This window comes from Electrophorus electricus, chromosome 3 (genome assembly GCF_041902795.1).
Source record: "Electrophorus electricus isolate QZ-2024a chromosome 3, ASM4190279v1, whole genome shotgun sequence".
In the NCBI taxonomy this organism is placed as follows: Eukaryota; Metazoa; Chordata; class Actinopteri; order Gymnotiformes; family Gymnotidae; genus Electrophorus; species Electrophorus electricus.
Window position 1 is genome coordinate 23,738,625 of NC_137499.1, and position 23,591 is coordinate 23,762,215.

At 49.1% G+C, this 23,591-nt stretch overlaps 1 protein-coding gene across 8 annotated transcripts in view; it reads left to right on the plus strand.

The window, feature by feature from the left end:
* cep112 (centrosomal protein 112) overlaps nt 1-23,591 on the plus strand; it is a 94,739-nt gene that overhangs the window by 43,659 nt on the left and 27,489 nt on the right. For all 8 annotated transcript variants that reach the window (XM_027006744.3, XM_081710723.1, XM_081710722.1 and 5 more), the window contains 3 exons: nt 4,594-4,701; nt 9,059-9,241; nt 16,714-16,944. In XM_027006744.3, the coding sequence (XP_026862545.2) occupies nt 4,594-4,701; nt 9,059-9,241; nt 16,714-16,944 (522 nt within the window). The remainder of the gene's footprint in view (nt 1-4,593; nt 4,702-9,058; nt 9,242-16,713; nt 16,945-23,591) is intronic.

A 23,591-nucleotide genomic window follows, 5' to 3' on the forward strand; every position in this document is an offset into this window, starting at 1 on the left:
TCCCGACCTGGTAAAGGGTATTTAAATAAAGGACATATAGGATAGGGCCCTACTAAATTCACTGGGAAAATAAGTTATATTTTTATGGACCTAGTTCCTCAGAAAATAAATTTTTTTCATATATTTTAGAAGACAAATGTTTCTAGTTTCTAACTAAATTTCATGGCATTTATTAAAACACTTCTCCATGTTTTGATGTGTGGCTTTCTCTCAATTTAGGATTCGTTGATGGGCAGAGACCCGCTAACGTTAGCTAGATTAGCAAGATGCTGGAGCCTCCAACAACTTCCAAAACATAACAGCACCATTTGTAATTCCAACATTTGTCATAACTAGCAATGACTGTATTTATAAATCCAGATCAGAAATGAAAAAGGAGGTCAGGCATAAAGCTAGCTAGTTACATTAATACTTTTAGGAGAAACCCCGCGCGATGATCTCATTGACTTGTCTGGGCAATAGAAAAAAGTGACAGTTAAGTCACGTATCAGATTTATTTTCTGATTTACTTTCACAGGGAATCAGGATTAAATGAGGAAAGACTGAATTTCACGGCCCTTGACTCGATTTTTGTAACTGTGATTTTGGTAGGGTGCTAATAATCTGTAAAATATTCATTTTAAATATCAAATCATTTTGGAGAATTATCGTATTTACAGATTTCATCACCAAATTGCTACAGGTTCAACAATCCAACATCCCAGCAGGAATCTTCCTGGTGCTCCCGATTTCCTCCTCCAGCATTGGATGACGTGGAGATGCATGCTTTCTTCCAATAAAAAGGGCATGAGGTGGAGATTTTGCATCTTACTGCGGTACAAGCAAGGCATCTAATTTATAGATTACCTTAGCCAAAAATGACTGTGAATGAACGTGAACACATGAACTACTCCCGTTCTAATGCCGTGGGCTCCCTCTACCTGGCGCTTAGTGAGATTTAGAAAAACCATCCTGGTCGAGTGATTGATAACTCCTTCTCCGCTCCCCCTAGGTAACATTTTTCAAACCAAATTTCAAAGACTTTTTTTTTTTTTTTTTTTTTTTTTAAAGACAGTGCTTAATTACCACCACTAGAATTTGACCTTTGGCCGTTCTAAGGAAAAAAAAGCCCAATTCCATGGCTAGGCCTCAAACCTCTAGGGGCTGAATAAAAAACAAGCCTTAGTGTCACTGAGCTGTTTAGCGTTTTGCCTTCCCTTTAATGCTGCCAAGTTGAACTGAAGCATGACAACGTGAGGAGGTGTCAGGTGGGAGGTCAGGCGCCTGAGCTGAGATGGTATATATTTCCACATTGTAACCATACAGTTAAAAGTATACATATTATACAAGAATGTGCTGACAATTTGCCTTTATTGAAAGCCTACATTTAGCTGCCTCACCCCCAGAATATCCCAAGGCCAAAACAAAAACAGAATACCTATCCAACGAAGAAGTAGTAAGATAGTTGGTTACAGCCTTAAGTGTGAGGCTGTTTGAGGCATGCATTGGACATTGTGCTGTGGTGATTGTCCACAATTTCTTATAATCCTAACGGCTCAGTCTCCATGTGTTCGTCTCCTGGATGTTGCGATTGCTGTCAGATAGACATAAAGTTATAGAGGCCTGTGTGTTGGTTGGATGAGCTGCTCTGTAGTCTAGACAGACGGGACAGAAGTAATTAAGGACAAAGGCTGATCATAAATCAGCCTAGTCTTTCTCTGGCTATCACTGCACAAGGTGGAGAGGGGAGTCTCTCACTCCATAAGGGATTATGTATCTCTCACATGTGGCCATAATGATTTTAAAACATTAGGATCGGTTGTTTATTTATTAGAGGAGACTTTGGAATGTGCGTTGAGGTTTCTGCAGGATCTTGAAGTTGAAGGATATATAATGATGTCGTCTGGGTATTCTCTTTGTTAGTTATTAGTTGTAGTGTGCAAACCTTCTGCTCATAATGTCATTTGTGAGAAGGAATTTTGTAATGTTGCATTTTCCTGCAAACTGTAAATCCAACCAGCATGTGCTCTGGCAGGTCTGTGGGATGGCCTGGCTGGAAGGTGGAAGGAAGACTGTGTTTTATGAAGCTAAAAGCTTGCTTTAATATTTATGCACAGCTAGGGTAGCATTAAGGCAGTTACAGGAAGGTCAAAATGTGGTGGAAACATGGGAGGAAGTCAGTTGAGTGATTGTGTTTGAGTTTGGCTGCAGGGCACCCCCCTAGAGCTGTGCGGTAGTGAGCAGGCATCCCCTAGAGCTGAGCGGTAGTGAGCAGGTATCCCCTAGAGCTGTGCGGTAGTGAGCAGGTATCCCCTAGAGCTGTGCGGTAGTGAGCAGGCATCCCCTAGAGCTGAGCGGTAGTGAGCAGGCATCCCCTAGAGCTGAGAGGTAATGAGCAGGCATCCCCTAGAGCTGAGCGGTAGTGAGCAGGCATCCCCTAGAGCTGAGAGGTAATGAGCAGGCATCCCCTAGAGCTGAGAGGTAATGAGCAGGTATCCCCTAGAGCTGAGCGGTAGTGAGCAGGTATCCCTTAGAGCTGAGCGGTAGTGAGCAGGTATCCCCTAGAGCTGAGCGGTAGTGAGCAGGTATCCCCTAGAGCTGAGCGGTAGTGAGCAGGTATCCCCTAGAGCTGAGCGGTAGTGAGCAGGTATCCCCTAGAGCTGAGCGGTAGTGAGCAGGTATCCCCTAGAGCTGAGCGGTAGTGAGCAGGTATCCCCTAGAGCTGAGCGGTAGTGAGCAGGTATCCCCTAGAGCTGAGCGGTAGTGAGCAGGTATCCCCTAGAGCTGAGCGGTAGTGAGCAGGTATCCCCTAGAGCTGAGCGGTAGTGAGCAGGTATCCCCTAGAGCTGAGAGGTAATGAGCAGGTATCCCCTAGAGCTGAGCGGTAGTGAGCAGGCATCCCCTAGAGCTGAGCGGTAGTGAGCAGGCATCCCCTAGAGCTGAGCGGTAGTGAGCAGGCATCCCCTAGAGCTGAGCGGTAGTGAGCAGGTATCCCCCAGAGCTGAGCGGTAGTGAGCAGTGTGACGGGCAGGATTTAATTCACATGGAACTTCAGCCTCCTCAACATGCAGACACCCACACACCAAACCCCACACAACTTCCCCACAACCCACACACACCCCCTCACACTTCCCACACAACCCCCACACATCCCTCACAATTCATCACACCCCACTACAACAGATACCACCACACACTCCCCACACACGCATAGTAACCATAAACACCTCACACACACACTAACCAACCATTCCCTCACACTAACCACACACTCCCTACACGGCACTCACACACAACAGACACACACCACACACCTCTCTCAAACCCCACACACCCAACATATGCCGATGTAGTGCCGCGATGTCTCTGTGATGCACGAGCTGGTGGGGATTTCTCCTCCTTCCCCTCCTCCCACAGCTGCCTACAAGATGTGGCCCTGTCCCTAGTGCCTCAGCACTCTGGGGCCCCTTGAACTGTCACAACACACCATAGCTCACAAACCACTGTTGGCGTTACAAAACAGATTCAGATGCCTTCACTGAGGTTTGGAAAGAGCCAGCTCTGATGTAGTGTTTCACATAACCGCCACAAGCTGCAGTTTCATATCGGGCACATTCTGTACCTCATACCACTCTGGGACTGATGTGCAAAATTGGTGTTAAAAATGTTTTGCATATATTTAGCATAAAATCATCTATATGTATACTGCTCTATATTGTTTTGGCACCTTGGCAGCGACCAGAGTGGTAAGCATCAAGTTCAGTGCATCCATATAGACAGACCCAGCAGATGCTGTGGAAATGTAGGGGCAGTCTGTGTGAGACAGAGTTCACAGTCATCTGTTTGGCTTACCCTTTAAAGGCCTTCATACTTGCTCAAAAGAGGTCTAAAAGACACATCCAGAAGATGAAGGAGCCAAGCTCCCATCTTATAGCACGTTAAAGCTGAGAGAAGACAGGGGCAGAACTAAGGTCCCACCTGCCAGCTCAGTGACTCTGGAAAGGCCCAACAGCACATGTGAACGCATCACCCTTCGGTGCTCCATGGCCATTCCAAACACTATCCCTCCATTCTCTGAGAGCCGGCTGCTTCTCTTACGAGTGTCAGATTCCTCGCCTCCCCATAGTTGGGCCAATCAGCCACTGCTCTCTCCTCTGCACCCGCCCCTTTCTTCCCCCATCTGCCTCATGCGTCCATCTTCAGCCCACAGTAGAGAGCGGCACTCACCTTCGCCCTCCCAGCGTGAGGTTTGCTGTCAGTGCCTCATGGCACCTCCTCTCTTCTCTGTGCTACAATGGGTAGATGAGTGGCCTCTGAATGAAGGAACTGAGACTTGTATATTCACTTTGTGCAGATTCCAGACCAGCTGCAATGCTTTTAGAATGCAACATCTCTGGAGTCACGTGACTGTCTTTGGAGCCCCAACATTCAGTCTTTGCGTTTACCTGTCATTTTCCTCCGTGACTGCAAGCCCTCTCTGTGCCATATTTTGGTTGCCATATTTACTTATTATAAAGCCATAGCAGGCTTCATTGTGTCCATGCTGCCGCTCACAGCTGTGGCGCTGATGCGTTGTCTTTTCTGCCTCTGCTCCGTGTGCCCAATGTGTTGCAGATGGAGAGGGTGGAGGCCGATCTGTCCCATTCTAAGTTGCTGCGGGAAAAACAGACCAAGGAGTTTGGCCACCAGCTGGAGGACCTGCAGCAGAGATATGAGCAGCAGGTGAGTACCAGGGGTGGAGAGGCAGGTGGAACACCACAATCTGTACACCTGCTGTGGGCTCGCTTTGTTTGAACATCCTGTCGGTGCATCCTATACTTCCCAAGGTACTAGCTTTCTGGAAGCCTGTACCCCCAGTGAAGGGTGGAGTTAGTGTAATGCCAAGTGTGCTTCCCAGACCCTAGAGCTGATTGCCCCTTGGAATAAGGCAGACTAGAGCAGTGAGTCTTGTGGGCAGAGTAAGGTGGCAGCGTTCCTAGGTAGGACGCCCTGCCAGGGTGAAGACTGGATTCCCAATATGCCAATCTCACTGAAACTACACAAGTCTGTTAAGATGGAGTGGACCAGCACAGGGCTGTGTGACACCGGTCAAGATTACTGGATGTCAATAAAAGGAAGTGTCTGTCTGTTAGTTCTCTGTCTTTCTGTAGTCTGGAAGCATATTGCACAAATAAAAGTGGTGATCTGAGATCAGCTTTTGTCTTACAGTTCTCATTGCGTTTTATTTGGCCAGCTGACCTTGAACGGCCCATCTTAGTCCAATGGGCAAAGCTTTAAGTTGTTAAACTGCTTAAAGTTCAGTTTGAACCATATTTGCATTTTATGACTTTTTGAGTAAAGTTTTATTCCAAGAAGTAAGAGTAGTTGATTCACTGAAGAAGAAAAATCAGGATACTGTGATGATTGAAATGCAGGATATGGTTTATGATGGGCAGAGGTTGCACTTGTGTAAAATCAAGTCTAGTTTTAGCACTGTGATCCATGTCCCCTTATCCTATCATTCAATCAGAGCTTCTTGAATAAAAATCTACATTATTTCCCTTCCAATCAAAATCCCATTAGCTGATGATAAATCATCTTTTTAAAATAAAACAGTTTCATTTAATCCTCCAAAATGTAAAGCACAAACCCATCAAAATGTAATTTAATAAGGTGCAATTGAATGTCGCACCATGAAACAACAATAGAACGTGAGGAGATTCACTGCTGGATAATTCATTCAGCTTTCACGACAAATTTATTTCCGCATCTGAAACAGCTATGTGAGCTAATAGATCATATCAGAATGCCCACAGTTAAATCAGCACTGATAAATTGAAATGCGCTGTTGTAAAATGAATGTGAATGAGCACAAGAGAGGTAATTACTCCCAGTAAGACCTCATTTGAACTTAACTTAAAGTGTAACACTGCATTAGACAGTTTCCTCTTTTATGCCACAGCAATTCAGATGTAACTTGTGCTTTCTAGTATGGAATGCTTTTGGGTTGGGTGGGTGTTTGGGTGTGTGGGTGGGTGTGTGTGTATAAAACAAAGGCACTGGCCAGCAGGATCTAAAACATGACGCACACCTGATCCTCAAACTCGGCTGGCAGTAATGGGTGTTGTATCAGGCCAAGTCCATGGCAAATGCATGATATACATCCAGCAGTGTTTGAAAGCAGACTAACACACCGTCCCCTGGGCCATTTCCAGTGCAGTAATTGGCTTGCATGGCGTGTCAGTTGTTTTAAATTGTTTTGAGTGGAGATGGTTAGTGTCTATGGTTTATCGACAGACTAAAGTGCACTATGTAACGATTTTTGTCTGCGTGACAGATGAGCTTGTTGAGGTGGCATATGCCTTAATAATCACTGGTGTCAGGGAAGAATTGCAGTGGAAATGGGATTCTCTCATCTTGTTTCTGCAACCATTTGGTAAAGTGTGAGGGAAGTCTTTGAATAGGCAATCTAAGATAGATATGGCAGTCTAATAACACGCATATTCTATCCATTTCTTTCACTAAAAGATACTGGCAGTGATAGAAATGTAATTGGAAGCAGCTTGGCAGTTTTCCCCTCTGGCTCTGCATTGGAAGATGTTTGCTTCATGACATTTTAAGATTCACATAGTTTTCAGATTCCAGATTGCAAAAGAAAACAGTAATTTGCTTGACATCTCCAAAGGGGGGGAAAATGTTTTCATTATTTTTGAATAATAAGAATACTACAAATACTTGCGTAGTGTAATTGTGTGTAAACACTCAAGGCGGTACTTACTGTGTGACTCCCAGATAAACGGGGCATTGCATTCCCTTCAAAAATATGTATATTGCTGACTGCTCTTTGTGAATGGAATGCTAAATTAATTTAACCAATCACAGGTTAAAAATGTATAAGTGCTAATTAGCTTTTATACTCCGTGTTAGCCGTATGAAGCTGAGATCTTTAGGCATGGCTCTATGAATACACAGTGTCTGAATGTCAGTTTCATGTGGGCACAGATACATCTTGGTTTGGACAGGGTCATGTGGGCACAGACCGGTCTTGGTTTGGACAGGTTCCTGCTTTAGCTCTTTAGCCATGGCATGTGTGCACACCAACACACGCGCACACCCCACATTTGCTCTAAAGTGCCCAGACACACATTCTCATCTTCGTTTTCTGTACTGTGGAGCACGGAGCCAACAATCCCTTCTACCTTTCTGGCATTTTTGTCAGCCTCCCCCCTACTGTGTGCCTCCGTACTCTTCTGCTCTGCCAGTCTGTGGTCATCTCCAGTGGTCATCTCCTGACCCAGCAGCTCAGCGCATTGTTTCCCGGTGAGAGAGAAGGGACAGGGCTAATGACAGCCAGCCCAGCGTCAGCAGCCGATCGATGCCGTCGTTTTACAGCGAGGCGTCCATGGTGTTCCCCGAGCCTGCTCTCCACGTGCCGCTACCCCCCACCCCTCTCTCATCCTGCATGGATCCGCTGGCCCCGTCAGAACAATTCCAGCCAGAGCCGTCACGTGGGAGCAGGGCTTCCGTTGCCTGGCTGCAGCAGGCCACCGGCTCCCAGGGCTTTACACGCAGTAATAGACCAGGGCCTGGCTCAAGCTAACCGCTGATCACGTAGTCCTGCGTACTCCATACATCGCCATCACGTTTGACCCTGTAAAACTTAACACAAATGCTGTAATGAAATCAGACGCGTCCCACTCAGTATCGTTCGCAGATATGACCTGGTTTTCCATTCTTGGGTTTTTCCTGATCCATTTGTCCAGGTCTCTTCTGTTTGCTGGTGAGATTGTGCTCTCTGAAACAGTCTGTGTAAACTGTTGCTCCATGGCTCTCCGGTGTAGGGTGGGCTAACCCAAGCCCTGGGGGAAGTGCTCTTTTCTCTGCTGGACATTAGCCTTGGAGAAATGCAGCTGCAGCTAAAGAGCTGGTGCCAAGGAGTTGTGCTGCGCTTGCCTTTGTGGCGCTCCCTGCCTCTCTCGCCGGGCTGGATTCATGCTCCTCGCGGCTGCCCGATTCATCACCCGCACTCAAAAGCGACGCGGCGGCCGCTGGCTGGCAGGCCAGGTAGGGTGCCGCCATACACAATGCGCCACGGATTAGCATCAAAGCGTCGGCAACCAGACCCTCTCCACGCCGGGCCGCCTTTCACAGCCGGCAGGGGGACGGGGCTGGATGGGCCAAGGTCACTGTCTCCCCCTCCCATCACGAGGGGACTGGGAATGAGCCCTGGGAAGCAGCAGCTCCAGCTCACGGCACAGCAGGTGCAGGCCAGCCAGATAATGCTCCCCTGCTAGCTTTTGTTTTCTTTCTCCACTCTCTTCCAGCTCACTCTTTGAGAGTTGGTACGATCCCCCCCCCCAGTTAGTCCCAGTCGGTTTTTTATTTGTCCTGCCCTTGTCAGGATTGAATCAGATATGGATTGAAATGAAAGTTGTCGGTAGGTGGACAGATAACAAGCTGTACGTGGTTGCTAGGGTGGGAGCACTTTGATGTCTTCGCTGGATAATAACGAGGAAGTTAACATAGTCCTCAAGCTAAAATCATTTTGAGAATGTTTGTTCCTTAGCAGTGTCTTGGAATAAATTGGATTACAGACTTAGGTGGTCAGTCTAAAACTATAAATGTTTACATAATTTTTACATAATTTGTATTTCTCTCCATCATAGTGGTCTTTTCTCACAACTCCATGTTTGTTGAATATAATGTTTGGTGAGGGTTTTTCGGCATGGCTATAAGCCGATTTTTCCGTCCTGTCCGTCACGTTGGGAGCGTGGGGCCAGGCACGCGTGACGGGGCAGATGGCAGCCCCAGCCCAGCCTCCCTAACTTGCGTCCATCACGCCTCTTTTTTATAATGAGCTGCGGAGGAAGGCGGAGGATCGATGAATGAGGCGTAGCTTGCGAGGCGCTCGCCATTAGCCCCGGGAATGGGACGTTAGCAGACCCCGTGAGGTGATGCAAAAAACCTTCGCTATTAGCGAAACCTGTGCTGAACTTTTTATCCCCCCCCACCCCCCACCCCCCCATGTTAGCCATGCGCAAGTTGTCATGACGACAGGGACGTGCCACCGATGAAGCCTTGCTCCTTGTCGTCCAATCAGATCGTGGAGCTGAAACTGCAGTACGAACAGGAACGGAGCCACCTTTTCCAGCAGCACAATGCCGAGAAGGACAGCCTGGTCCAGGACCACCAGCGGGAGATCGGCAGTCTGCAGCAGCAGACGCGCGCCGCGATGCTTCAGCACCAAGCGCAGACTCAGGAGTGGAGGAAGCGCGATGCCCAGGTAGGGGGCTCTGCCCTGCTCAACACCATTTCGCTCTGTTGGTGTCCATGCCGAACAACATGTTGGTGACTCTTTCTCCCCCACGTTTCGCCGCCGCGTTTACGTTTGCGTTTGCGTTCCGTTTCCCACTCCTATGCATATTTTGCCGCAAATTTATTAAGTTTGAAACAGGTTTTCAAAAGACATGTAACTAATTTTATTGTAGACGCTTTGTCGCGAAACTATGACCACGTTTTTGTGCTGCAAACTGCAGGAAAAGCAAGATTTCTGTGCAAAGGAAATCTTGCTGCCGCTCCAGTTTTTATGCATTGTTTCCATGTGCAGTGTTTCAAGTGGGATTTAACAGAAGAACCGAAAAAGCCCTAGCCACTGACACCACAAGCTGCCAGATAAAGGAGCCGAGCTCTGAGCACAGTAGGTCTCTGGCCTTTTTTTTTTTTGCCCAGAGTGGGTTGTGGGTTTCTGCTTTCTTTCTTGAAGCAGGGCTCCTGTGCCGGGTCCGCCCACCCTGGCCGGAGCACTGTGTTGGTCGGGCGTTGGCGGCTTCCCTCTCGCTGCTCCGCAGGTGGCCGCCATCCCCTCCCGAAACCCCCGTTTACTTTCTCGCCATCTCCCAGGCTCCACACGTGTCTGTGTGCCATTCGGCCTGCGTTAAATGGCACTCCTGGCAGGACTGCTGGAAGCCTCCAGCTGGTTTGTTTCCCAGCTGGTTTCTCTTAGCGTACCCCCTTCTCCTCATCAGTACAGCTGTCACGGAGGCTCTGCAGCAAACTGCTCCACAGCCGAGCCCCCCAGCCGAGCCCCCCCAGCCGGGGACGCTTTGGACTGCTCAAGTAGAAATATAAAGTGTCAGCATGGCTAAGTCTTGTTTATGGGCTCGGCACAGGAGGTCCATGTCCAGCAGGCCAGTGCTGTACTGAGCTGCGTCACAGTCTGCGGGTATCAAAATATCAGCCAAAGAAATGTTTGACCACAGTTCATAAAGTTGAAAGCATTAGTTATTCTCGGTTTTCGACTACTCTGCCCAACTTATGTTGGAAGCCATTTTTAAAAAATCTAACTTTTGCTTTTGGTACACATCTTGCAGCAGAGAAAACTGAAGTACAAACAGATGGAGATTCGTTTCCACCTCAGAACTAACGGCATCGAATTCAAACTCCTTTAGCAGACCATGTGTTTCCCCCAGATGTCTATGTATTGTCTCGCCCAGAAAAATGAACACTGCTGCATCAGCATTGCGGTGTGTGATGTAGCGATGTACCAACCAAGGTCATAGTTCAGAGCAGTCAAGGTTACAGTTCAGAGGAATAAAGGTTACAGTTCTGAACAGTAAAGGTTATAGTACAGAGAGGGTTACAGTTCACATGAGTAAAGGTTACAGTTCTGAACAGTAAAGGTTGCAGTTCACAGGAGAAAAGGTTACAGTTCTGAGATGTATGCAGCGTTTTTTCGTCCCCCGTGTTTCCCCATACACAGCATGAAGCCATTTGCCCAGCACCTCATCAGTCACATCATTATTGAGTGTGTGTTTGGACAAGCCTTGTGGGACATGAATGCAGGGGAGTGAAACGGCCTGCTGCAGTGAGAAGCCGCCAACACCCCCAGCCTTCAGAAAGTACTGAGCAATTTGTCGTAGCTCAGGAGAGCAGCCCTTGCGGTTTGGCTTGTCTGGACGTGTTCCTCCATTTGATGATGCGATTGTGGTCAAAAGTGCGCTGAGCTCCAACACCATCCCCTAGTCCACCCCCCCCCCACACACACACACACACACTGTGATGCTTCTGAAACAGCGAGCAGGACTTCTGTGAAGAGTTGGTCGTGGATGAGAGGAGCCTCATGTTCTGTGTTCAGGTCAGTTCATGAAGGATATGCAGGGTGGAATATTCCTCCAGATGGGACTGCGCCTCCACCACCGCCCAGTGCTGCGAGCCTCTTTATGTTTAAGCACTCCAGGCTGAGAACGCTCCAGAGATTTTGAGGGTTTTTTTTTTTTTTCTAGAATTAAGACCCTTTTGAATTTTGACAGGAGATCTTACAGTTAATTGCAAACATGGAGGCGAACCACAATGTTCCGAGTGTCCAGCTGTCATGAATATTTTTCCACTTACCATAGCAGAGCTGAAGTTTACATGAAAGTGAGGCTTGACTGGTTTGAAAACTCCTCCCCCTCCGCATAATCTCAAATTAGAATTGGTGTCTATCAAGCTTAGCTTTAGCCGCAAGATCTACTGGTGACAGGAAACTGGCTGTCTCGGTGATGAAGTGATGCGGTGTACATGTGATAAGATGACCATCATGAGTCATCAAGAATGCACATTTTCTCTAAATGTGCTTAGAGAGAATGAATTTTAGGAGAGGATGGCACTGCAGAAGTTTTTTTCTGCTTCATTGAGACAATACAGTAAAGAACATAGATGGTTGATGACAGTGTGGATTTCTTTGTATTTGTCTTAAAGACAACTGTATGTAAATAATCCAGATTAATTTTAGTGTTCATGATGTGATGTGCTGGCTATCCTGGCCTGATTGAAAGCTCAGCCTCTGTCCAGGCAAGACTACAGCAGTAAGCCCATCATGGATCAAAGGGCTGCAGATGGAATTTTGGTTTGGGTTTCTTCCTAGAATCCAGGAAAGGGGCCATGTTATAAGGAGCTTGTTCTGCAAGTGGATGTCCTTCACATACACGGTCTGGTCAATACACTGGTCAGAGCCTGGCAAACGGCGCAAGAAGCTCCACAAAGCGAGGGTATCAGAAAGGTGCCGTGTAAATAAAAGATAATGAAGCTGGTGATGAAATGAGTGGAGTCTCCTGCTCCCAGCACTGTGAGCTGGTCCTTCCAGCCCAGAGATCATTTGCTTTTCTGAAGTCCTCTAATGGTTTGCTTTTGTCTGATGTCTTCGCTTGGCCTACACATCAGTGCTGCTCAGTGTTCTTTAAGGCAGTCAAAATTCACAACCTTCATTTGGTACTTATCAGGTATAACCATTGAAATAAGGGATCACAAAATCTCTACAGTTGCGGTGAAATGCAACCCTGCGTAAGCTTTTTGTTAGTATCCTGCCATTAGTGAGTCGAAGGGGATTTTTTATTGATCTATTTGTTGGTGAGGAGTCTTTTTTGAGGGGTTGCTCTCCAGTCCGTGCTGCTGGGCTGAAGTTGCAGTACTGGTCTCCCTCAACCTGGAAACGCTGCTTCCACGTCCCCCAGGCTTTTCCTTTCCGCAGTCTTTTTGAAGATGAAAGGCCAGGAGTAGCTTGGCAGGCCATCCAGGACTGCTCCTAGTAAATATGGTTGCCTGCAGCCACTGTTGTGTTCTGACGCCCAGCCGGCCCGCAACCCACTCTGGGCTTCTTGTTTTCTTCCCATGCACATCTGTGACGCACCATTATTATAGGAGTGTGCGTCTTTAAAGGCACCATTTAATGGGAGAGGATCTGCAATCAGAATTAGCATTTTTCTTCTGTCTGCAGCTCACCACTTTCCTGACATGTCATCTTGAATCATGTTTTTCCAGTGTTGCAGCTGCTTCCCGCACTGTTGCACAGGAAGAATCAATATGCTGTTGGATTCTGGCTCTGAAATGTTCCATTTCCTTGAAGTTTGAGCTCGGGTAAATGAAGACGTAGCTTTGCTCATCACACTGCCCTCAGCAGATGTTTGTGTCTGGGTCTCCCTTGGTAAAGAGACCTATTACACATCATTTAAGCAGATTGTATGAACAACAGATGTTTTGTTTGGTTGGTCAAGTCCATTATTACATTTCCTGTGTTGGGAGCTTCACTGAGAAATCCATTTTTTTTCTTCTTACTTGGCCAGTGCCTCAATTTTCTTTTCTTTTTTTTCCATCTTTCACAAAAGTTCAGTAATATATCAGAGTTCAAAGCACACAGGAGCGAATCTGATCCTTCCAAAGCTGTGCCAGGCCTGTTCTCCACGGCTGCAATCGGCAAATTAATGCTTCTCTCCAACTTTCCAACGACTCTCTTCCCGAATATGAGATTTGACCTCAGTACACGAAGGCTAGCCTGAGAGTGGATATCAAGCCTGCTCTTCAGATGTGGAAGAAACAATAGCTGAGCAGGCCCAGATCTGCTCCCTCACTCCAGTGGGTGAGAGGGCTCGTATCCAGGGTCTGCTTCCAAACGCCAGTGGGTGAGAGGGTTCGTATCCAGGGTCTGCTTCCAAACGGCAGTGGGTGAGAGGGCTCGTATCCAGGGTCTGCTTCCAAACGCCAGTGGGTGAGAGGGCTCGTATCCAGGGTCTGCTTCCACACGCCAGTGAGTGAGGGGGCTCGTGTCTAGCCCAAGGCGATGTCACGGCATCCATGGCGTCGGACACTCTGAGATGTGAGCTGCTGCAGGCATGTGTGTTTGCAATTGTATCTTAATTAAGTTTTAAAAATGAAGCGTTTTATGGCTTTGTTGTCGTTTAAGCAATGATGCCGCATTATTATGCAGCATACTTAATTACTGATTACTTAGTTAAAACTTTAATTAGTTTTCTATGTTAAATGTATTAGACTGCTTTTTAATTAAGAGAAAAGAAATATCAGTTCATTAAATCTGAAATATATTTATTTTGTTTTGAATCAGTATTATTGATTATATTCTTCATGCTGTGACCACACCTTCCTCACCGCAGCCCTTCTCTGCCTGGGGAAAAAGCCTTCCTGCCGAGCCCTGCCCACACCCCCACCCGCCCCTCTTAGTCTACCCAAGCTTCCGGTGTCATGAGGGCTGGACGGAGGTACCTGGCGTGAGTTCTGGGCCTCCGGCACACAACGTCTCTCCATTCCCAGACAGTTTCCCACGATGAACAGGGGTTAAATACTGGCCAGACATCACGTCCATCAGGCCAGCCTCTCTGAGGAGCACAAGGGTCCCGTTTATTGAAGCCATGCTAATGTGGGCCAGGGTGCCCTCAGCATGGTGAGTGCATGTGGTCCAGGGCTCCTCTCAGCAAGGCTGGGCCTCGTCCAGCCTGTGTCCTGTGTGCTGATGCCGTCTCGATGATCTCTGCCAGGTGACTCTGAAAGCCCAGTTTCTCGGGCATCGTCGGGGCTGCCTCAGTCGTGGGTCACTGCACTGTCACTGTTCTCTGTGCGTTTGACACAGATGCGAACTCTTTATACGTTGTCACTGTGTCTCGATGTGTTCCCAATGGCACATCTCCACCCAGCAGGCGAGGAAGACACTTCCTGGGTGCCATGACATCTTCCTGTCATGCCAGCTGGCAAACTCCAGCCATGTGAAACAAAACAAAAGTTTAAAATGTTCTGCAAATGTCTTGCCCTCTGCTGCTAAGGACATGGTCTGCTCAGTCATGGGCTCAGTTCTCAGCGAAGGCTCCACCTCAAGGCTAATTACAGCATGCTTTAAGTTTTACAAGGTCCTGGGCTGTTCTGCTGCAGTACACACCAGCGCATGGGGTGCCCTTAACGATACGAATGCATGTGTGTTTAGGAATGAGAAGCCCATGGCTGTTTGGATAGTGTCTGTCCACCCCTGTCCTCCTTCCAAGGGTCGGTCACGGTGTGGACCGGATCCCTGTGCAGTGATCCACCCCTCCGGCTTTATCTGCACAGCTCCTATTGTCCCTGGCAGACCTCCAGGTCTGAAGAATTCTAGAGTAAACAGTTTATGGGCAGCTGCCGGCAAGGCAGGAGTTTGCTGGGTAATCGGAGGCCAGCTTCACATAGGAGGCTAAAAATGTTTTTGGTTGGCGCCACAGCACAGGAAGTGACTCTGTGGGCATGGCATCTGAAAAAAAGTTTCACCGTGGGCACGGGGTTTTGATAGGAAGTTCCACCGTGGGCACGGGGACTTGTTCCACTGAAGCACTGGCTCCATAGCTGAGTGGGTCACGGGCAGCGAGTGGTTTTAAAAGCCCATCAAGGTCAAGTTTTTTCATCATCGCTGCTGGGGCAGTGCTTAGAGACCACTGGAAGCAGGCATTACTCTCTGGAGCATGTCTGAGCACAAGAGGCTGTTTTAATAAGAGGATAAGATCATGTGCGTAAGTGCTACATAATCACTCATCCTACAGTCCTCTCTTTAAACTGTTCACATTTTTTTCCACATTCACATAACTTCATATCTTTTTTATGTTGTGCTATTTTCTGTAGTTATCTTATTTTTTATTTCTTTTCACAAGATTATTTCAATAAAAAGGCAGCAAAAGCCTCTCCCTGTCCAGTTTAAGAGGGAATTACAGATGAAAGGCTCCTCGGAGCCCAGCTCTAATAGCCCTGCACATGTAGCCACAGTAGCGTGGAGTCCAGAGAGAGCTGCTGGTGCACTCGCCTGGGACCCCAGCACCGCCTCCGCAGCTGGGGTGTGTTTTCCTTTCGTGAGCCGCCTTTGAAGTGGCAGAGATTCTACAGAAACACACACACACACACATTGCGAAGCCCCCCCAGTCCCCCAATGTGCTCACATCAGTTTTCTGAGCAGGCTTGCCATGTGAAATGATCTCCTCCCCGAGATGTCTGGGAGCGGAGGAGGAATGGAGACGGGGTGGGGAGCTGCCAACACACTGGCAGTTATCACTCAGCCCCCACCCATCACCCTGCTCACCCACCCGTCTCCACCCCTACTCATCACACCACTCAGCCCCCACCCGTCACCCTGCTCACCCACCTGTCTCCACCCCTACTCATCACACCACTCAGCCCCCACCCATCACCCTGCTCACCCACCCGTCTCCACCCCCACTCATCACACCACTCAGCCCCCACCCATCCGTCCATCCCTGCCCCACTTATCACACCACTCATCCACCCATCACCGTCTCCACTCATCACACCACTCACTCATTTTTCACCCATCCATCACAGAACCCCATCACCACCCTGCCAATCACAGCCTCACCCATTATACGTCTCACCCATCACGGCCCCTCCCGCCTGTTTTCCTCAGTGTCCTGGTTTAGCCATCTGCTGAGTTTTCCCGTGAGCATGCCCACTCTCAACATATCTGAGCTCCGCCTCCTTTTCTTTTTTGGCTTCATGAGATGAGGAATGGCAGAAGTACCTCATCCCCCATGCGTAACTGACCTTTGATTTGCACTAATTTCACTCATTAAACCAGCCTGCTGACCCCTGTGGAATGCAGCTCTTTGATGTGGAGCTCTGGGTCTCGGTGGTGATCAGAGGCAGCAATGTATGTTTTCCTGGGCCTGGCCAGACTGAGAGCACATAGTCTGCCCACACCGCTCCCTGTGGTTTTCTTCCTCTCAATCTGAGCGTGTACGGGATTCCCCTCGCTTGCCGTCCTATAAACACACTGTCTGTACCACTGTGCGCTGATCTGATTGACGGGAGCCAGAGAAATATTTTACACGTCTACCTGCTCTTTTAGTTCTGTGCTCTGCTTCCTTGATGAAGTTGTGTGTGTGTGTGTGTGTGTGTGTGTGTGTGTGTGTGTGTGTGTGTGTGTGTGTGTGTGTGTGTGTGTGTTGTGGGTCATTCAAGTCCATCTCCGAGCTGGAGGCCCAGGTGCAGTCTTTACGGGAGGAGGTGCTGGCAGCTCACAGTCAGCGGAAGCAGCAGTTGGCTGAGCTGGGAGTCCTGCGCGAAGAGGAGCGTCAGCAGGCCGCCCGCGAGCAGGAAGCGGCGCTGGACCGTCTCCGCACCGAGATGGAGCGCGCCCGCCTCGACCTGGAGAAGATCCATGCCGCTGAGAGAGATCTGGCCCAGGAGAAGGTGGGTGGTCACAGGCCTCCCCAGAGCTTACACCCGCCCAAACGCAACACGCCTCCGACGCCCCGCCACTCACTCAATCACCAAGAGATAGAAACGATCCAGCCTGACAGCGCACGACAGGACTCCTAGAGCAGTGCTTTCCAGCTCATATACTATATACCCACAAGTACATCGTTAACCATCCTAAACCTGCTCACCTGGTAGGGTGCATGCCATGTGGATCATGGTACACAGTCGTGAGCTTGTATGCACTCACGCACACTTAAGTACACCGCTGCACTTTGTAGTCAGACAGAAGAAGAGTCCTGGTTAGCGTTTCATTATAAATACATTAGGCCACTTTGTACTGGCTCTGTCTAAAGGGAACAGGCATGCTTCAGTGAGACACTGCTGGAATTCCTATGTTCACTGGTCCTGGTGTATTCAGGAATCATGGGCTAGACAGCTTCCCTAATCCAGCCAGGCTCCAGGTGACAGTGTGCTGTTGATCAGGATCGTAATCCTTATTAAAGCCGTTCATTAGAGCTTACATCCGCCCAAACAGCCTCGTTTCCCCTTCCAACCCCGCCCACTGCTTCTCCCAGCCCCTCCCCCACTCCAACCCCACCCCGCTCATTGCTCCTCCCACCCCACCTGCCGTTCTTCCACTCCAGCCCCGCTCGCCGCTCCTCCTGGCCCATCCCCCACTCACTCGGCCCAACACTCTTCCCGGCCCCTCCCCCGCTCTTCCCGGCCCATCTGCAGTGTTACTGTGCCAGGCAGCCTACTCCATAAATCCTGCACGTGAGTCCCACCGCCACATGTGCAGACGGCTGGCGCGGACATCTCAGGACGTTCCGTCTTTTTCAGCTCCGCCACCACGTAAGGGTTGTTTGTGAACAATAAGTCATCCTTGTGCATCCGGCCACATCTGAGGCTCGCTCTGGCTGCCAGATGTGGCAGTCACGCAGAGACCGCACAGCTTGGAGGAGAAGGGTGCGACTTTGATGGCCGCCTCGCCACCCCATGTTTCAGAAACTTGCCGAATAGGCATTAATGTGAAAAATAGTTTCTGGAGCAGCTAACACTGAAATGAGTGTCACTGATGTGAATCAGTCCTCATAATCACTCTTAGTCATACACAACTGCTTCTGTACAGAGAAGCACTGCTAAATGGCCTCTGGGTCAAGTGGCTTCTCAGAAGATGCAAGTGATTGGCTTCTTCCCAGAAGTCCTTGGGGCCTCCTTCCTGTCTCCAAGCCTGGCAGGCCCAGTCTCATCTCCTCCCAATGGGCTGCGTAGAGTCAGACATCCCAGAATGAAGTCAGCTGACTGTTCTGACTCCGTTCTGGAATGTCCTGCCTTGATCACACTGCTTAGATCTCATAGACTGTCATTCAGGTTCACTTAGTGTCCTTGTAATTGTTGTTTGTTATCGACAAGGCACAACGATTTATTCTAAGGAAAGGGTCCAAGGTGAAGTGTTAATAATGGTGAGAGTCGGTAAGCAAGCATGAGCTTAGACTCTCAATAATGCAAGGATGAGGGCAGAGTCATAAACTGAAGTTCAAAATGAGAAACTTCAGTCATGATTGAGTCAGTGTTCATAATGTCAGTACAGAGCGGTGTGAGACAGGATATGGAGGAGAGTCCAGTGGGAAGAGAATCTGTCCACTGCAGTTCTGATTTTACAGCATGCTTAAATGTCTGTTTCTGACGTCTTAGTCTCCATTATCTTCATATGGGGTTACATTATCCATTTTTGCCTAGATTTCATGATCACAAAAGGGCAATCATCCCTTGAACTGTTTCGTTTGTGTTTTCTTTCTGCCTTTTCCCCACTCCAACCATTCACCACATAGGTGCTACTGGCCACATGTAGACATGCAGCATCATGTCATGTAGTGTAGTATAGTGACCCAGGCTCATAGTGCTGAAGGATGGGAGCTGGACACAGGGATCAGACTCATTCCACCAGCGGGAGCTTTTCTGGCCTTGGAGGATGAGAGAGGGTTACCGTCTGTCTGTCTGTCTCTCACTCTCACACAGACACACCCCCAGCTGAATTTCTGCAGTTTGCTTAGCCTGCGATGTGTAGCATGGCTTATTGTTACTACCCTTTTGCGCTTTTTTTTTTTTTTTTTTTTAAACCAAGTGCATGAGAGGGAAACCGTTATTAAGATAAATGCCATAGGTTGGGCAGATTCTGGGCCTGGGCCTTTTGAAGTCATTTAATGATTCCCCTGCTATGTTAAGCACACTGTGCCTGAGGAAGATATCACTTCCCACCTCAGCCTCAGAGTTTCCAACTTTCCCTTTATTTTTGAAGTCTCAGTGGAGGAAAAGTTTCCATATTTTCATTTAGTGGAAGTTTGCTGGCTCTCAGATCCTTATTGACTGCATGTTTTGTGAGCTGAAATTCCTCGCTCGTTTGTTGCCGACGGAGACGTTGTCCTGTGCAGGCGGCGGGGTCCTGGAGCGGGTCGCCAGGGTTTGAACGCACCTCACAGAAGCCCAAGAAAAAGAGAGCAGAAATCCATTAAATCCATGAATGGGTTGCCATCAAAGACATCGCCTTTTTGAGGGGGAGCTCGTGGAATAAAATAATGAGAAGCAGAATATCAGAGAAGATAAGATCGCCGCCTTAGATTGTCCGAGGCGTCCGAGACTGGAGAAGAAAGGCAGGAAGACCGGCGGCAGCGTCTTCGTTTCAGCTGCGCGGGTTTATCTGCGCAGCACTCCGTGTGGGCCGTGGGCGCGCCAGCACCCAATCTCCATGCAGCACACAGGACCGTGGGAGCCTTGTCCCCGCAGATAAACCCGCCTGCTCTCGGCAGCTCCTGGGACTCCCAGCAGCCCTTCAGATGCTGCTCAGGGCTTCAGCTCCCCCTCCTCCAGCTTTTGAGGAACGGGAGGCTAATATGAATTAGGTCCTGCTTTACAGATTAGGCTCTTTTAATGTTGGAACCCCCACCACACCACCCGCTCCTCCCTTTGAATAGCGCAGATTTCTAACGCAGCCTAATTTTAACTGAACATTTCTGACATTTTGTTCAATTTGAAATTTGTTTAAAAAGTGTCTGGGATCATTGAGTCTAAAGAAAAAGACTTTTAAAAAGATTATTAAGGTTTCTCTGTGTTTGGTAACTTAATGTTTGGGTGCCTATGTAGATTTTGCATCAAAAAGAATCTCACACAGATGACCAGGCCATCAAATGTCTATTTGGTTTTGATCATTGGGCGCAAGGTGCCTGGAGGATCCGAGAAAGGTCACAGGATGTACCTGCGGGCAGCTATTGGGATGAGGCTTATTGAGGCTCTTAGCAGTGAGTTGAAAGCAAAAGCGCAGTCACTTTCCTTCTAAATTCTTTGTTTGCAACATGTGCATGACAAGTCACAGTTTGTATTACCGTCGCAGGTTCAGCGCCAATGCTGGCCCTGGCATGAACGTTTTCAACTAAATAAATCCTCATCTGAAGCAATGCTGTAGGTCAGTCTGCTTTCCACGGCAGCGTGGGGCAATTGTTCCAGAGTGACAACAGGCCAGCGGTCATAATAGAAAAGAGCTGCATTTCGGGGGAAGACGCCATTCCTGTCCGGCTGTGCTCATCCACCCCCACGCCTGTCCACTGCACCCGCCGACTCCACCTGCTTGTAAACGGCACGTGGCAGCGTGCAGGGGAATGTAGCTCTCTCCAGAGCAGGGCGACGCTTTGATCCCGTGTAGTGCTTTTCATCTGCCAAGTCTTCATGTTCAGCTGATTTTGTGGCGTAGGGCTGGCTGAAGTGGCCCAAGCTATTTGTTAATAATTTAATTTGAAAAAGGAAGACGGAAAAGACGAGATGCACATCAAGGCAGTGCAGTTTTATGAAGAGTAGCTCAGTGAATATTGTATAGACAGTGGACAAGGATTACACTCGTCAGAAATCAGACTAGGTACAGTACATGTATTAAAAGGCCAGGAAATAGACTTTATTACGATATCGTGATATTTCTGTTTATTGTCTTTGACTGATGTCATCACAATGGCTGTGTTTTCGATCAATCAGTGGCCCCGCTGGTCCCTCTGCAGCCTCAGAGAAACACTGTGCCTAGCCGCAACCACCGGGACTGGATGTCACATGGCTGCCCCATGCCTATCCCCTTGTTCCTACTCACAGCTAAATGACCCATAGGCCCCACCCCGCTTCAGAGGTACACAGCCGGTCTCTCCTCTTCACAAGGAGCCTCCTCCTGACTCACCCAGGCAGGTGGCCTGAGCCAGGTTGTTAGACTTGTGCTGCTCCCTGTCAAGCACTCCATTCTGCCCGTCGTATGAGCGCTGCTCCTGGGTTTTGGTTACACAGTGAAGGTGCTGCACGCGTGCGCTCCCCGGCCTCCGCGCTCGCCAGCAGATCACCATGGTAACAAGGCGTGTAGCGCCCGACGCGTGAGGTTATTTTTAAGTTTACTCCCGGTGACAGAAGAAAGAGGCTCGGAGAAGGAGAGCGAGGCAGAGGCGCCTGTCAGATCCGGGACTGAGTGGCAGGCCCTAGGAAGAGCGAGGTGCACCAGCCAGGTGACTGCAGCAGGAGAAGGAAGGGTGACACCCGGCACAAGTGGCACGTGCGCGGCCCGAAAGCACGCCCACACCCTCCTCTCGCCTCATTAGCCACAAAGCACAGAAATGCTTAAAACCGCAGGCCCGAGTGGCCCGAAAGAAACCTGGGAAAGCGGATCGGCCTGCCTGACGGCTCTTTGTTCTCAGAGCCTGTTCGCTGCTCGGAGGCCGTTTGCCGCTACCCAGCGAGCGGGAGTTGTCATGGTGGGGAGAGACCATAAGTCTGGGTTGCCCACTAATAGCCTGTAGCTGTCTCGGCCCAAAGGCGAATCGCCGAGGCGATGCTCACGCCCCCGCCAGCCAGTGCCTGGTACAGCGCTCCAGGTCACCTACCTTTCAAGCCTGCCCTGCCTGTTTTATTTTATTTCTCCTCTCCTCACACATTTCACCCCTTTTTTCTTTCTCCCAGTCCTCCTTTCCTAAGATGTATCCCCATCACACGTCACCTGCTGCTGTCTCCACAGGAGGAGGTCTTCTAAAGTCTGTCTGTGCGTCCTTCCAATGGCGGTGGTAAAGGGAGAGTGCTACAGCCCTGTGGCGGTGGGGAATGAGGCAGTGTTGATGCCTGCCGGAACATCACGGGGCAGATGATCAACGCGGCACACCAGGGCTCAGCCGTCCCCTCTCCTGGGTTTCATCCTCAAAAAGGGCATGTGGCACCACTTCCGTTCCGAGTGCCAGATTGGGGTGTGGGCTCCCCTCTAAACAATGGTTCTTTTTTTCTTCTTCTTCTTAGCACAATACAGAGCTCGACACTTGCGGATGCCGCCCTTAGATAGAACCTTTATTAGTACCACAATGGCTCTGCCCCAAGCGGGTGGAGCGCATGAGACGTACAGCCACTGTGTTTGGGGCGGGTACTGGGTGCTCCTGTCTTGGAGACCAGGGGAAAGAAAACTTCCATCCACATTCTCACTGCTCTTCCAGAAATCTCGCGCTGAAACACCACGGGGGAAGTAAAAGTGGCTTTAATGGTGCGCGGTGTGCTGCTATCGTCGAGAAAGGATGGGGTACGCAGGACTTCCGTTCAGCCGTGGCTCTAGGGATTAGACAGAAGCAGCTCGGCAGATATGACTGCTGCCATAGCAGAGAAGCAGTGTAAACACGATTCCTTTCCGAACGCAACGCTGCCGCCGGTGAGCACCATCTCCCACGCCATCTCCCATACCAGCCCTGTCAGCTGCCGTTCCCTCCAAAATTTGGATGTGACGTTTGTTGAAAATGTCATCTGTGTATTTCACTCTGTAGGACTGGGGGGGCTTTTGTGGGTTTATTTTCTTCTTCCTCCTCCCCCCGCCTCATGATTGGGGGTTCGTTGTCTCCACTTGATGCTTTTTCTTTTCGTTTATCTACACTCACCGCTCTCTTTTCAGTGTCCCTCCCCACCTCATCAGACTTATTAATTTCTGTCAACTGGTTTCTCTCCCATTTGGAGATGCATCAAATCCCATTATTTTTGGTCATGGATTACAGCAAGCAAAACAGTGGGGGGGAGGGGTGATCAAAGAGGTGGCGCGCTCACCTCTGAGTGGCAGATTGAGGAATGGAAATGAGGCTTAATAGCAGAAAATCAGATTTAGACCAGCTAGGCATAAGGATGGATGTGGTGATTCTATTTCTTTTTCTTGTGCTGAGATGAAAGCTGGGCCTGACAACCCCCCTTCCCTGGTTGGGCTGGGTTATTTATGGCTGCGAGTGTGTATGCGAGCGTGTCACACAGGCACTGCCGCAGACTGGCAGCGTGGAGCTGGTTTGAGATCAGTGCCAGCCGCACAGAGCGCCTGCTCACAGACGTGCTTCACTGCCTCTGTGTCCCAGCCAGCAGACCCACCCACAGACCTGCCCCCGCAGACCAGCCTGGTGTCCACGGACCTGCTGCCGGACAAGCCGGCCGTCCGCAGACCTGCCCATAGATTCAAATCAAATCAAATTTATTTAAACAGTACTTTTTACAACAGATGTCACATAGCATCTTTACACATGTCCAAGTCCAAGCAACCAGTAAGACAAGGGTGAGGGAAAAAGTGTAAAGAGTGTGAAGAAGAAACCTTGAGAGGAACCACTCAA